The sequence below is a fragment of the Eubalaena glacialis genome, chromosome 1, assembly GCF_028564815.1.
Source record: "Eubalaena glacialis isolate mEubGla1 chromosome 1, mEubGla1.1.hap2.+ XY, whole genome shotgun sequence".
Taxonomy (NCBI): Eukaryota; Metazoa; Chordata; class Mammalia; order Artiodactyla; family Balaenidae; genus Eubalaena; species Eubalaena glacialis.
In genome coordinates this window covers 181,495,806-181,512,243 of record NC_083716.1, presented here as the reverse complement: position 1 = coordinate 181,512,243, position 16,438 = coordinate 181,495,806, and the positions used below count along the sequence as shown (strand labels likewise).

The 16,438-nt window shown below is 36.9% G+C and overlaps 1 protein-coding gene across 1 annotated transcript in view; it reads left to right on the top strand.

Moving 5' to 3' along the window:
• CIR1 (corepressor interacting with RBPJ, CIR1) overlaps window positions 1-16,438 on the top strand; it is a 38,529-nt gene that overhangs the window by 14,552 nt on the left and 7,539 nt on the right. Inside the window, exon 7 of the mRNA XM_061185146.1 lies at window positions 337-454. Coding sequence (XP_061041129.1) covers window positions 337-454 — 118 coding nt within the window. The remainder of the gene's footprint in view (window positions 1-336; window positions 455-16,438) is intronic.

Sequence of the window (16,438 nt, the reverse complement as noted above, 5' to 3'; positions counted from 1 at the left end):
ACGTGCTGCAAAGAAGGGCCTGCGCACCGCAATGAAAGATCCTGCATGCCGCAAGGGAGATCCCATGTGCTGCAACTAAGACATGATGCAGCCAAATAAATAAATATTTTTAGAAAAAAGAAACAGGATTCAGCTTAGCTTTTAGGCATAATTTATGATAAAAGATTTTAGTGTTTGAATTACATTACCAAATATAGTTGTGGAGTCTCTTTCCCTGGAGATCTTTTAAAAACAAGACTAATTTAACTTAAACTCTGCTAACGAGTGGGGAGTTGAACATTGGTTAGATTATTAGTATTTTAGTAACCAAAATAATTAATGTTTACTATTTCTCAGGTTCGAAATGTGAGGTGCATTAAATGTCACAAATGGGGTCATGTCAATACAGATCGAGAATGTCCTTTGTTTGGTCTTTCTGGAATTAATGCAAGTTCAGTTCCCACTGATGGCTCAGGTAGGCACTAGACATTATTTGTTTGTTTGTTTTAGAATTTATAAGAGGGCAAACAAGGGAAGCTAAAATAACTTTTTTTTTTTTTTTTGTCTCTCTGGGTATTAGTTTGATTTGGTTTGGTTTGGTTTTTTGGGGTTAGGTTACATTCCCAAAATATGATGGTCAACAGGAAACTCTGATCATATGTTTTGAGTTTGAAATGCTGTATATTAGTATCTAATTTTTCTAGCCAAGGGCCCTGTGTAATTGATTTTAAAAGTAACAGATGTATTAAACATAGTTTATCAGGTTGGTAACCTAAAAATAGAAGGAAGAAATGGCTATTTCTCACATTCATGTCCTAATGAGTTGTAGAACTGGGCTGGACAAAAGCCTCAACAATTGCATTTTTTGTTTCTGAGATAAAATAAAAATTGAGTTTTAAAAGATGTTAGATATATTAAAATTAATTTTTACTTGAAAGTTATTTACCTTCCTGCATGTTATTGTCTACTTAAGAAAAATTGGTCTAATTTGGTTTGGATCATTTGGGTTCTTTTTATAAATAGATACTAAAACTGAGAAGTTTTAACTTAAATTTATCAGTGCCTTATTAGTATGTTGTTGAGACAGCCACACTAATCCAACAGTAACTCATAATAGCAATGAGTGAATCATAATAGCAATAACCTGCTTAACTCTGTAACCTTAAGTCATTTCACCTTTATGAGTTTCAGTTCTTCATTTTAAAATAAGGATGATAATATAACTCGAGATTTTCAAAATTTTTTAAACAGCTATAGAACCTTTTTTAAATTTTTTAAAATAAATCCTACATGTAATCCCAGTGTATAGAACATATAAAGGCAGAGCTGCTGTATTGAAGCAAACGTTCTGGGCGTGAAGCCCCAACCTCTCAGCTAATCTAGGCCTGTGATGCACCTCTTTAGACTCCCTGAGGCTTCCACTGCCACTTCTGAGCCCAGGGTTCACCCTCAATCAGCATATGACCTACAGCCCTCTTCTATAGCTAGACATTGGGCTTTCTTCCAGCAAGCCAGATGCAGGCTGTAGGATTCAAGATGCCAGTTCTCATATTAGGAGTTTAGGAATTTGATCCATTATCAGGTTTGACACTGTCTCATTAATGGTGTTACGAATGTCAGGATGGCTAGAGGAAGTACAGACACAGAATATTGCAACTGATTTTTTAAAAATCCTTATTGCTCTTTTAAAAAGTTTAAAAAACCACATCTTAAGTAGAGGGAAAACTGCTCAGTAGTGAGAAAATAGCCGTACAGACCTTGGTCTGGCAATCTCTGACAAAAGAACATCCTGCTGATGCCAAAGTGCAGGTACTCTTAAAACCCACATACTATGCTCCCTCTCCCCTGCTCTCACTCAACTGATGAAAGAGGGGAGAGAAGCTCCCAAAGAAATAAAGCCCCAAAGAAAATGAGGGCAAAGTAGGATGAAGAACCCATTGGCGCAAATATCTCTGACCACTAATTTTGGTAGTCACAGGGGTCTGTTGTTATGTTTGAAAGGTATATTCTGTTTGCTGGAAGGGGTTGCATCTTTCTTCATTCTTTCTCCATCCTTGGGGTGCTCTTCCAGCTGCATGACCCCTGTGTTGGCTAGGGGCAGGCAGTGGCAGTTGCTGTCTTTGTTCCTCAGCCTTGTCTTTGATTCTGCTTAGAGAGAATGAGTAGGATAGACTCCAGGATACTAGGAGACTAAGACGTACACTATAGACTAGGATAGCCCTTTATTTAGTAACTAATAGACCTGCTTTCTCTTGAATCTGTATTAGAAAGTCTACTAACAACAACAAAAAGAACGAGCGCTAAAGGTTTAAAAGGAAAACACATCCAGTGTTGGAGCAAGTATGATAAAATGAACATTTTAATCCACTAATGATAAATTGGAGCAGCCTTTCTGAAGAGTTATTTGATGATATGTATCAAAAGCCTTAAGAACATGCATATCGTTTTACTGGAAATTCAATGCCCAGGAATTTATAGTAAGAAAGTGATAAGCTGGATGCTCAAAGGTTAATAGTAGTAAAGATGAGAAATAACCCTAAATGTCTGTCAGTAAGGGGTTGGTAAAATAAACTCACTCATTTATTCAACAATCACGTATGGAGTGCTTACTCTGTGCCAGCCATTTTTCTAGGCTCTCGGAACACAGTAGCAAGACAGAAGAGGTTCTTACTTTCATTCTATTGGGAATGACACAAAATAAACTAATAAATAAGAAAGTACTAGGTATTTATAAATTCTGTGATTAAAATTACATTGGATACTGTGATAAGAACTAAATGGGGAATAACTAGATGAGGTGGTCAGGAAGGGCCCCTCTGAGGAAGTGATGTTAGGCTGAGACCTAGATGACAGAAAAATGCAACCATGCAGGATCTGGAAGAAGAGCATTTGGTATCTCAGGCAGAAGGAACAACCTTCCACACAGAAGGAACCGTAAGTTCAGACTGTGGAGGTGTGGAGGTACGTAGATGCCTGATTTGGAACCCCTGCTCTCTACTTAGTAGCCATGTGACTTTAAGCAAGCTGCTTAACTGCTCTGTGCCTCAGTTTGCAGTGTCTGTAAAATAGGTATTATACTAGTACCTACCTCATAAGGTTGTTAAGAGAACTAAATGAGTTAATACACGTGTAGTGCTTAGAATAGCGCCGGGCACATACACTTTATTGATGTATTTTTTTACATATAGAAGTTTATTTTATTTATTTATTTTTGGCTGCATTGGGTCTTCGTTGCTGCGCACGGGCTTTCTCTAGTTGCAGCAAGCGGGGGATACTCTTTGTTGCAGTGTGCAGGCTTCTCATTGCAGTGGCTTCTCTTGTTGCAGAGCACGGGCTCTAGGTGCGCGGGCTTCAGTAGTTGTGGCTCACGGGCTCTAGAGCACAGGCTCAGTAGTTGTGGCGCATGGGCTTAGTTGCTCTACGGCATGTGGGATCTTCCCGGACCAGGGACTGAACCTGTGTCCCCTGCATTGGCAGGCGGATTCTTAACCACTGCGCCACCAGGGAAGCCCTATTGGTGTATTTTTAAAAAATTAATTATGGGGACTTCCTTGGCGGTCCAGTGGTTAAGACTCCGCGCTTCCACTGCTGGGGACACAGGTTTAATCCCTGGTTGGGGAACTAAGATCCTGCATGATGCACAGCGTGGCCAAAAAAATTTTTTTCATTTTTAAAATAAATTAATTACGGAATTAATTGGAATGCCAATATAGCCAAAATGGAATACCATATTGCCGTTAGATATAGATATATGAATCAAGCTATTGATCTATGTTGACACATGAGGGTATACCAGGATATATCAAGTAAAAAAAAAAAAATTAAGAAGCAGTATTTTAAATTTCTTAAATCCTGTGTCTTACTTTTCTAAGAATACCTCAAAGCACTGAACTCTATGATAAGATTATGGTAAAAATAGATCAGTAACTTTCACCATCTGTGATACCACATAAGATGATGAAAGTTACTGATCTATTTCTGATGCACTGTCGGCGTTGAGAACCATCAGATTCAGCTGTATGTAAGAACAGCTGAAGATGTGGGAAACAGGACCTTGTTTGTTTGTTTAAATTATGTTTTACTAATATTACACAGTCATAACTTTATCCTACAGAAATAATCATGGATATGTCCCAAGATTTTTGTCGTAAAGCATTGTGTATTATAGTAAGACAGGTAGAGAACCTGAATATCTAATAAAAGGATGTAAGTGAATAATTATGGGATATTGCCACAGGGGAATACTATACTATGCAACCATTAAAAATGACAGGAAGATTTCTTAATGGATGTTGTTTACAACATTTGGTCAAATAAAAAACATTATAAAACAAGGTAATTACATGGATTCCATTCATGTTTCTCTTTACATCTTTAGGTAGACATATAGAGAGGTATTTTTAGGAAAATAAAAATGCCTGGAAGGAAATACACTAAAATATTAACAGTGGTTATACATTTATAATTTTTAAAGGAATATTAGAGGAATTAAAACTTATGCATAGAAATAAATTATTTAAAATGGTTTTGCTCACTTAATACCTTTTAAAGTTTGACCTGAATTTAGCAATACCACTTAACTAACATTATTAGAAACTCCTAAAGGTTTCTCAAAACCAAATCAAAAATACTCTACCGTATCAAATAGGAAAGCAAATAATGATGTTATATTCAAAATTTGAATGCAATGAAAAATAAACTGGCCAATTTCCTAATCCACTTGCTGATTCAAGCTAAAAACTCTTTTCATTTAAAAAAATCACCTATTGAATAATGTCTCACCAGTGAATAGAGATTATTTTTGCAATAAGGCAATTTCAGTGGATACGGTTATCATGGGATAATCACACCCCTGGGGTACAGCCTTGTGCCTGTAATCTCCCAGGAGTGTAATTATTTCATGATAACTGCACCTCCTGGTGTTACATTATTTCTATTATGAAATTCTTAGTTTAGTATATAAAGTAACTTACTTTGATCACTGGAAACTGCAAGGTGCTGTTAGAATGTTCCAGCTGTGAGGTTTACAGAGACCAGCTATAAGATTTACTTCTCCTTTACAAAGTTAAATTAGGCAATCAAAATGCTTCTTTTGGCTAAGCTGGTTTAGAATATCTTTTCTACGGATAAGATCATCTTAACTTTATAAGTTTTTGTCCACTCTAGATACATCAAAATTATATATAAAACTTATAAGCTTCAGTGGTGACTGAATTTTTATAAAATATTTTTATATTACAACATAACTAAATGCCTGGCCCACCAGCCTTTTGTTTATACTCTATAGCCCTTACTCTTTTTTGTTGTTGTTGTTGTTGTTGATGTTCTCTATTGTATTTTATTCTCTATATCATAAATTTTCACCCCAATATCTATTGTTCCTTTCTGTTTCCTTTGGTTTTAGTTTGCTTCTTAAGGTTAAGATTAGGTTATTGTTCTTTTTTGTTTTTTTTTTAAATAAATTTATTTATTTTATTCATTTATCCTTGGCTGCGTTGGGTCCTCACCGCTGCGCACGGGCCTTCTCCAATTGCGGCGAGCAGGGGTTACTCTTTGTTGTGGTGCACGGGCTTCTCATTGTGGTGGCCTCTCACGCTGCGGAGCACGGGCTCTAGGCGCGTGGGCTTCAGTAGTTGCAGCACACGGGCTCTAGTGGTGGCTCGCAGGCTCCAGAGCACAGGCTCAGCAGTTGTGGCGCACAGGCTCAGCTGCTCCGTGGCATGTGGGATCCTCCCAGACCAGGGCTCGAACCCGTGTCCCCTGCAATGGCAGGCAGATTCTCAACCACTGCACCACCAGGGAAGCCCAGCCCTTACTCTTATCATTGCCTCTTACCTTCTGTTACTTACTCATGTTTTTAATGTATATTGAAATTAAACATCATTTTTTAAATCCACAGTGGGGGTTTTCAACAAAGCAAGTGGGTTTTTTTGTTTTGTTTTGTTTTGTTTGGCTTTAGTAGATTTAATGGTCACATATATCTGTATGTCTACTACTTAATCTTTTTGTTTGTTTTGTTTCAGTCTTATTTGTGTTTTTCCTTAATAGACTTTTTTTTAAGAGCAGTTTTAGGTTCATAGCAAAATTGAGAGAAAAGCACAGAGAGTTCCCATATACCACCTGCCTCCACAAATACATAGCCTTCCCCATTATCAGCATCCCCCATCAGAGTGGTACATTTGTTATAGTTGATGAACCTACATTGACACATCATTATCACCCAAAGTCCATAGTTTACCTTAGGGCTCACCTTTGGTGTTGTACATTCCATGGGTTTGGACAAATGTATAATGGCATGTATCCACCATTATAGTATCATACAGAGTAGTTTCACTGCCCTAAAAAATCATCTGTGCTCGGAGTATCCATCCCTCCCTCCCCTCTAACCCCTAACAACCACTGATCTTTTTACTGTCTCCATAGTTTCACCTTTTCCTGTCTCCATAGTTTCACCTTTTCCTGAAGGTCGTACAGTTGGAATCTGTAGTATGTGGCCTTTTCAGATTGGCTTCTTTCACTTAGTAATATGCATTTAAGGTTCCTCCATGTCTCTTCATGGCTTGATAGCGTATTTGTTTTTAGTGCTGAATAATAACCCATTGTCTGGATGTACCACAGTTTATTGATCCATTCACCTGCTGAAGGACATCTTGGTTGCTTCCATGTTTTGGCAGTTACGAATAAAGCTGCTATAAACATCTATGTGCAGGTTTTTGGAATGTGATTGCTGGATCATGTGGTAAGAGTATATTTAGTTTTATAAGAAACTGCCAAACTGATCCAAGGTAGTTGCACCATTTTGCATTCCCACCAACAATGAATGAGAGTTCCTGTCGCTCCACAACCTCACCAGCATTTGGCATTGTCCGTGTTAGGAATTTTGGTCTTTCTAGTAGGTATGTAGTGGTATCTCATTGTTCTATTTTGCATTTCCCTGATGACATGTTATGCAGCACATCTATTCATATGCTTATTTGCCATCTGTATATCTTCTTGGAGAGGTATCTGTTAAGGCCTTTGGCCCATTTTTTTAAACTGGGTTATTTGCTTTCTTATTGTTGAGTTTTAAGAATTCTTTATATATTTGGGGTATCAGTCCTTTATCAGATATGTCTTCTGCAAATATTTTCTCCAAGTCTGTGGCTTGTCTTTTCATTTCCTTGAGCAAGTGTTTTTAATAGCTTTATTGAGTTATAATTTACATACAATACAGTTCACCCATTTGCAGTATACAATTCAATGGCTTTGAATTTGTATATTCACAGAGTTGTACATGCATTACCACAGTCAATTTTAGAACATTTTCATTTCCTCAAAATGAAACCCCACGCCCCTCAGTTCTTATCCCCAGTCCCCAGTCTCCCCCAGTCCTAGGCAACCACTAACCTACTTTCTGCTTTTTTTTTGATTGCCTATTCTGGACATTTCATATAAATGGAATCATACAATATGTAGAAAAGAAAACTTTCACATTTCAACACAAAATTGCCTTGCCTCTCCCTACCCCAAACACGTAGCTTCAGTGTCCTCTCTCCACAGGTCTGGACATGTCATCTTCCTTACCCATTGATGTACACCAATATGCACAGAGTATTGTTAATGAGGGAAACTCATCCAGGCTGTCCAGAGTTTTTATTAGGGTTTAATTACATGGGCATGATTCATTGAATCATTGGCCATGTGGTTGAACTCAGTCTCTTGTCCCTCTCCCTTCCCCCAGAGGTCAGGCTGATATGTGGCTCAAAGCTCCAACTCTTTAATCACATGGTTAGCCTTTCTGGTGTGGCCAGCTCCATCCTGAGTCATCTCCTTGGCAAAACCTATCTAGGGGCTCACCATGAATAACAAAGACACTCCTATCACTCAAGAAAACTCTGAGATTTAGAGGCTCCCTTCCACGAATTGGGGACAGAGTTCTTTATTATACAGCAGTTGTATTTTCATTTAGTTCAAAATATTAAGTTTCTCTTGAGACTTTTTCTTCTATCCGAGTGTTATTTAGAAGTGTGTTTATTTAATCTCCAAATATTTGGGGATTTTCTGGCTATCATTCCGTTACTCATTTCTAGTTTAATTCCATTTGAGTCTGAGAGCATTCTTTGTATGATTTCTGTTCTTTTAGTATTAAGGTATATGTTAAGGTTATGGCTCAGCATGTGGTCTTGGTAACTGTTCCATATGACAGGGGTCCCCAACCCCTGGGCCGTGGACCAGTACCGGTCCGTGGCCTGTTAGGAACTGGGCCACACGGCAGGAGGTGAGCAGTGGGTGAGCAAGCGAAGCTTCATCTGCTGATCCCCATCGCTCCCCATCACTCGCATTACCGCCTGAACCATACCATCCCACCCCCTACCCCCCGTCCGTGTTAAAATTATCTTCCATGAAACCGGTCCCTGGTGCCAAAAAGGTTGGGGACTGCTGCCATATGAGCTTGAGAAGAATGTATTCTGCTGTTGTTAGATGAAGTACTCAATAAATAACAACTAGATCTGGTTGATAGATGGTGCTGTTCAACTATATCCTGCTGATTTTCTGCCTGCTGGATCTGTCCATTTCTGATAGAGAAGCACTGAAGTCTCCAACTGTAATTGGGGATTTGTCTATTTCTAAAAACATTTCTGGTAGTTTTGGCCTCACATATTTTAATGCTCTGTTGTTAGGTGCATATACATTTGGGATTGTTATGTCTTGGAGAATGAGCCCCTTTTTCATTATGTAATTGTCTTTCTTTATCCTTGATTAATTTCCTTGGTCTGAAATCTGCTTTATCTGAAAATAATGTAATACTCCAGTTTTATTTTATTAGTGTTAGCATGGTATATCTTTCTCCATATCTTTACTTTTAATCTCTCTGTGTCTTTATATTTAACTTGGGTTTCTGTAGACAACACAGAGTTGGATCTTTTTTTATCTATTATTGACATAATTGGATTAAAATCTGCCATATTTATAATTGTTTTCTATTTGTTGCCCTTGTTCTTCGTTTTTGTCTTCCACTCTCTGCTTTCTCTGGTTTTAATTGAGTATTTTATGTGATTCCATTTTCTCTCCTCTCTTAGCATATCAATTATGCTTAATTTTTTAAAAATTTTAGTTGTTGCCCTAGAATTTGCAATATACATTTACAGTTAATCTAAGTCCACTTACAAATAACACTGTACCACTTCATGAGTAGTGCCAGTACCTTATAACAGAGTAAACCAATTTCTGTTATATAACACAATTCCTTTCTCCTGTCTAACATTACTGTCATACATTTCATTTATCCATAAGTTATAATGCATCCAGTTTATTCTTGCTGTTATTATTTTGAATAATATGTTATCTGTTAGATCAGTTAAGAATAAAAAACAAAATATTGTTTCTTTTATTTCTTCTCAAATGCTCTTCCTTTCTTTATGTAGATCTGAGTTTCTGATCTATGTCATTTCCTTCTTTCTGAATAACTTCTTTTTAATATTTCTTGAAAGGCAGGTCTACTAGTAACATGTTCCTCAATTTTTGTTTGCCTGAGAAAGTATTTCTTCTTCACTTTTGAAGGATAATTTTACTGGATACTGGATAATTTCTATGTTGGTAGGTTTTTCCTTTCAACCTTTAAATATTTCATTCCACTTTCCTCTTGCTTGCATGGTTTCTTAAGAGAAGTCTCATGATTCTTATCCTTGTTCCTCTCTCGGTAAGGTTTTTTTCCCCCTCTGATATCTTTCAAGATTTTCTCTTCATCTTTGATTTTCTGCAGTTTGAAAATCATATACCTAGGTACAGATTTTTGGTATTTATCCTGCTCCATGTTCTCTGAGCTTCCTGGATTTGTGGTTTGGTGTCTATCATTAGTCTTGAGAAAACTCAGCCATTATTATTTCAAATATTTTTTTCTATTCTTTTCTGTCTTCTCTCTTTCCCTTCTGGTATTCCTGTTGTACATATGTTACACCTTTTGTAATTGTCCTACAGTTTTTGGATATTCTGGGTTCCCTTTTTTTTTTTTTAATTTTCTGTTCAGTTTGAGAAGTTTCTATTGACCTATCTTAAAGCTTACTGATTCTTTCCTCAGTTATGCCTAGTCTACTGATGACCTCATCAAAAGCACTCTTCATTTCTATTAGTGTTTTTTATTTCTATCATTTCCATTAGATTCTTTCTCAGAGTTTCCATCTCTCTGCTTACAGTACCTATCTGTTTTGCATGTTGTCCACTTTTTCCATTAGAGCCCTTAGCATATGAATCTTAGTTATTTTAGATTCCCAACCTGATAATTCGAGAATCTTCATTATAGCTGAGCCTGATTCTGATGCTTGCTTTGTCTTTCCAGACTGTGGTTTTTGCCTCTTAGCATACTTGTAATTTTTTGTTGAAAGCCAGACATGGTGTATACGGTAGACAGAACCGAGATAAATAGGCCTTTAGTGTGAGGTTTTATGTTTATCTGGCAAAGAGTTAGGTTGTATTTACTCTTTGCTATAGCTGTAGATTTTAGAGGATAAATATCCTCTGGTGTCATTGTTTTGGTCTCTGTTATCTTTGGGTTTCCCTACAGACTCTGTTAATAGAGGCTGAGCCTGGCTTCAGTTGTAATCTTCTGTTATTTTACAGGAGCCCTACTAATGTAGTGGTAAGATATGAGGGGAGGGGAAGCATTCTATAATCCTATGACTAGGTTTCAGTTTTTTAGTGAGCTTCTGCCCCTGGGCTGTAACCTTCACAAGTGTTTCTCACCTTTTTTTCCCCCACTTCTCAGCTTTTTTTCTTCACCCACATAGGTTAGGCTCTGGTGAAGTAGCTTCCTTTGAGGGTAAGCATTTGTTCAGGACAACAAAATGCTCTGGGCGTATTTCAAGATGATTACTTTTCCCTTCCCACTGTTGGAAGGGAAGTACAAGGGGATTGTTATTTGATGTTCACAGTGAGAACCTGGTGGGGCTTCTGGAAGTAAAACTCACAGAAATGTTGGGGCCTCTTTAAGGTTGAGCCCCCAGGAGTTTTCATCTCTCAAGCTAGTCCTTGCTCAGTCTCCAAGAATAGTCAGTTATCCTTTAAGTATTTCTACCAGTTGCTGGCTCTGTTGGTTTCTGGTCTTGGTAAACTGATTCTCTGTATCACCTGTCTCTCCCATTTGGGGGCAGTGATTTGCTCTGTGACCTCAATTCTCCGATAGATCTATAAGATTTATTGATTTTCAGTTTTTTTAGCTTTTTTCTTGTTGTGAGAATGGGAGGAATTTCAAGCTCTTCATATATTGGACTGAAGCCTAAAAGTTGTAAAAGCAACATAAAAGTGAAGAAACATTGATTCGAAATTTGTTAACATAAGATTCATATTGTACTAATTATTTGACTTTTGTTTTTTTAGGTTTAAGTTGCTATATATTTAAAGTTACTTTGCCATTTTTTAAATGATTTTTTAAAATTTATTTATTTATTATTTATTTTTGGCTGCATTGGGTCTTCGTTGCTGTGCCTGGACTTTCTCTAGTTGTGGCGAGCAGGGGCTACTCTTTGTTGCGGTGTGCGAGCTTCTCATTGTGGTGGCTTCTCGTTGCAGAGCACGGGCTCTAGGCACACAGGCTTCAGTAGTTGTGGCACATGGGCTCAGTAGTTGTGGCTCACGGGCTCTAGAGCACGGGCTCAGTAGTTGTGGTGCACGGGCTTAGTTGCTCTGCGGCATGTGGGATCTTCCCAGACCAGGGCACGAACCTGTGTCCCCTGCATTGGCAGGAGGATTCTTAACCACTGTGCCATCAGGGAAGTCCCTGCCATTTTTTTAAACTTAATTTTAAGAATATTTGGAACTGACTCTATATGATAATACGGTAAATTTCACGTTTTTAATAAAAGTATATTTTAAATGCGAAGTGGTATCACTGGGTATTCTTGACATATACAAAATTTCTTTTTCTTTATAACGCCTAAGTATGAGATCCATCCATACCACTAACAGCTAAAATGATGATTGGTACTTAATGTTTCAGGTTTTGCTAACCAGTCTTGTGTACGCCAAAGGTTTTAGTATGTTTAAACAATATGAAAATTAATAATAGCTTAAATTGAGGAAAGTATTATTTTATACTTGCTGCAAACATTTGTTTACATATCAGTGCTCTTTTCCTTGCCTTATTTCCCCTAAGTCTTGATTTAATTTTTGTTGAAGAATATTACACTAAGCTGTAGTACTAATAGCAGTTTCCTGCAAGAGTACTCCCACATGCTGCTCCTCCATCTTTCCATCAACCTATCATGTTGGAGGAATTTTTGTTGCTTGAGAACATGTTTGGGAAATTTAACAAAATAATTGTCTGATCATAAGCTTGTACTAGAAGGACACCTAGGAGCATGCTGGAGGGACTTTGTTTAGAAAGAAAGATGATAAACTCAGTTGCCCTTCTGGCACATCCTGCCCGTATCTGTTACGGAGTTCTTTTATGTAACTCCTTGCAGAAGTTGAATCCTCCCAGGATAGCTACTGAGATAGCCCTACATCTGATGGCAGAATTTTTTAAAATCCTTCAACATAATTCTACTGCAGAAAAAGTATTTGTGTTACCAGAATCCCTTTAAAGCTAAACTCTTCAAATAGGCAGATATTAAAACTAATAAAGGATTGACCTCAAAATAAAGAAGGAAAGTTAGGCAGGCACCATTTCTTCTCTCCTTTAATATGTAGTTGTGTGGTTTTTTGTTATTGGGTTGTATGAGCTCTTTGTATATTTTGAAAATTAAGCCCTTGTCAGTAGTTACTCAGCCATAAAAAAGAATGAAATAATGCCATTTGCAGCAACATAGGTGGACCTAGAGATTGTCATACTGAGTGAAGTAAGTCAGAGAAAGAGAAATGTATGATATCGCTTATACGCAGAAACTAAAAAGAAATGATACAAATGAACTTATTTACAAAACACAAACAGACTTACAGACTTAGAGAAGGAACTTATGGTTACCAGGGAGGAAGGGTGGAGGGAAGGGATAGGGAGTTTGGGATTGACATGTACACACTGCTGTATTTAAAACAGATAACCAACCAGGACCTACTGTTATAGCACAGGGAACTCTGCTTAATGTTATGTGGCAGCCTGGATGGGAGGGGAGTTTGGGGGAGAATGGATACATGTATGTGTATGGCTGAGTCGCTCTGCTGTGTACCTGAAACTATCACAGCATTGTTAATCGGCTATACTCCAATATAAAATAAAAAGTTTTAGGGACTTCCCTGGTGGCGCAGTGGATAAGAATCCGCTTGCCAGTGCAGGGTTCGAGCCCTGGTCCAGGAAGATCCCACATGCCGCAGAGCAACTAAGCCCATGCGCCACAACTACTGAGCCTGCGCTCTAGAGCCCGCGTGCCGCAACTACTGAAGTCCGCGTGCCTAGAGCCCGTGCTCTGCAACAAGAGAAGCCACCGCAGTGAGAAGCCCACGCACTGTAACGAAGAGTAGCCCCCGCTCGCCGCAACTAGAGAAAGCCCACGCGCAGCAACAAAGACCCAATGCAGCCAAAAATAAAAATTAAATTAAAAAAATAAATAAGATAAGTTTAAAAAAAAATATGTAGTTGATAAGTCGGGAACATACATGTTTCTAAATGCATGAGGAAACTAATTATCTAAAAAGAAATATTGACCTACTAAAGAAATTATTCAGTAAAACTTGTCAATTCATAGTGTTTCAAAGGTCAAATTGATGCTCTTGATTAGTACTTTAAATTTTGGCTATTTTAAGTGATTACAAATGGTTACTCATTTTGAACTATTTATAAGCACTATTATAATTCAGTGATTAAATTTGTTGTTAGAGTGGCTATGCTTTGAAATTCCATTGACATTAACAAATTAATTGCAATCCTGTTCTGTCAGTAAATGGCTCTGCTCTGTGTTAAAGGCATATGTGGGGCTAGTGGAGGCTACACCTCCCATAATCTCAAAGGGGTATTATGATTCTCAGATCCCAATCATAACTCTCTTTTACATGACTCTTCCTGTTAATATCATTCCATCTACTCAAGGTCTGCCAACTTCAAGTAAAGGAAATTAACTAGTGATTACCTGGGAAAAGGAGAATGAATGAAATGTAGTCTACCTAGTAAATATTAATAATTCTACCCAAACCAAACTTAAGTTAACATGAACCTTCGTCATGTTCCACTCATTTATAATGCCATATTTTTTACCTTTTTCTAAATCCTATGAGTTTGAAAGTCAAACTCAGTTTCTAGTTCTTTCCTAGAAAGTATTGCTTTTCTGAAATACGTAATGTATCTTATTTATCTTTGTATTCCCAGTGCTTTCCACAATGCACATGCTTAGTAAATAATAGTTTAGTGAGTGGCTGAAGAGTTAGGCTTTGCTAACTATACTAAACATCACTGTTTATCATCTTATTCTCTGAATATATCTTATAACACAAATTTACAATTTATATTTTTCCTATTCTTTTATATTAACTAATTTTCCCAAAAAAGATTATAAGCTTGAAGGCAAAAACCAAGTTCTCCATTCTTTATTTCTCAAGTACCTAGTGAGATAAAATAATAAGCCCTCAATAATACATATTGATTTGTAAAATCACTTTCTATGTTATATACTAGGGAAGAATAAGTTGAAATTCCCTATGCAGGGCTCTCTCCATAGTTTGAGAGAGATCTAGTATAGAAATGTAGTGAGAGTCTATAGTAACTCAGTCATTCAGTAATTACTGTTGACTGATTTAATATATTTTTAAGTAAAATGCAGTGGTCTAAAGTGTAGATTGAGTTTGACAAATGTATGCACCCATGTAACCAATGTTTCTGACAAGATACAGAGCATAGAGCATTGCTGTCACCCTGGTAAATACCCTTCTATCCCCTTCCAGTTGGACTCCTCCACCTACAACTACTACTCTCATTTCTAATCCCGTATATTACTTTTACCTGTTCATGAACTTCATATAAATGGAATCATACAGTATGTGTTCTTCTGTGTCTGACTTCTTTGACTCAACATACTCTTTTTGAGGTTCATGGATGCACAACTTTTCAAGAGCGTTCATATTCTCATAACTTCTTTAAAACATAGTGCTGACTTCTAATACTTCATGTTCATCACAACACAAATGATTTTTCTTAGTCCTCTAGGACTATGAATTCACTTTATTATCTTTATTCACTTTATTATTTAGTGATAGTTGTATCATCAGTAAAATACCTGCATGTAAGTTAAGTTGAAAATATAAGTGTAAAGACATAATCAAATATAACTCAAATATCTTTAACATTATTGATTCTGCAAGGCAAGGTTGTTTTTTATCAAGTGTTTTTCACTAGCATACAATAAGGGCAGTTTCATCTTTCCCTGCCTTTGCTGTATTTTCCAGACACACAGACAAAAATGAAATGTTTAATTTTTCCTTTACATTGTATGTCTTAATAGAGATCAAATTAGCTTTCTTCAGTATGAACTCAGGATAAGGGCAATAAGAAACCTTATTGTTTCCAGCCTCCACTAAGATGAACTGGCAACGTGTCAGGAAAATTCTCAGTATGGAGCAGTTTTATTACAATTCAGTACAATTGGTTCTTGCATAACCTTTAGAAAATCATACATAAAACATTCTCATCTATATAAATAAAAATCACCCACACACTTTATTAATAGCTTTGTTCATTTTTTCCCTGGGACTTGTGCTGCATGCTGTGCCCCCCTTTTCAGTCTTTTTTTAAGGTAACTTTCTATAAGCTTTCTTTAAAGCAAAAAGGTTAGGTAATATTAGGAATCAAATAGAAATGTAAGATAATTGTGATAATTCTCCCTCTTGATCATGTACTGTAACTAGTGTTTCTAAGTGTCCGTTTTACATTTAGTGACAGGGAGTGGCTTTTTCACAATATATAGTCAGTTTAACCGTAAGAAAGAAGGAAGAAATAAATGTCACACTTTTCATGGAAATAAGAATCATAATTTATTTGTGATGTGTTTGGGGGTTTATTTTCAAACCCACGCATTTTTAAGTTTGTATCACTGTTACTATGACTACAATAAATACATGATGAAAGCAAGAACATACCAGGTTGAAGTCTCAGCCTTTTTTCCTTAGTCTAGTTCATTAGCAAAAATGTGGTTTTTTTCAGGTGTCATTTTCCTGAATCCAAACTTTAGAAAACTTTCCATTATTCCCCCAAAGTATGTGTTATAAAATACCAAAATAATTTAATAATAAGCCTCTAGATCTAACTGCTCATTTACAGTAAATACAAGTGCCAGAAAAACATATTAAGTGACATCACTACCCAGAATGGGGGAAATTGTACAGTACAAATGACCCAGTTTCTTCAACAAATGAATAGCAATAAGGGGGGAGTGGAGGAAAAGTGGCTACATTTTTTTAGATTAAAAGAGATTTAAGATATGTGTCATTTGTACCTCAAAAGTAGAGAGGGAGAGAGAGACTTAAGAGATACATAAACCAAATGCAATGTGTGGAACTTGTT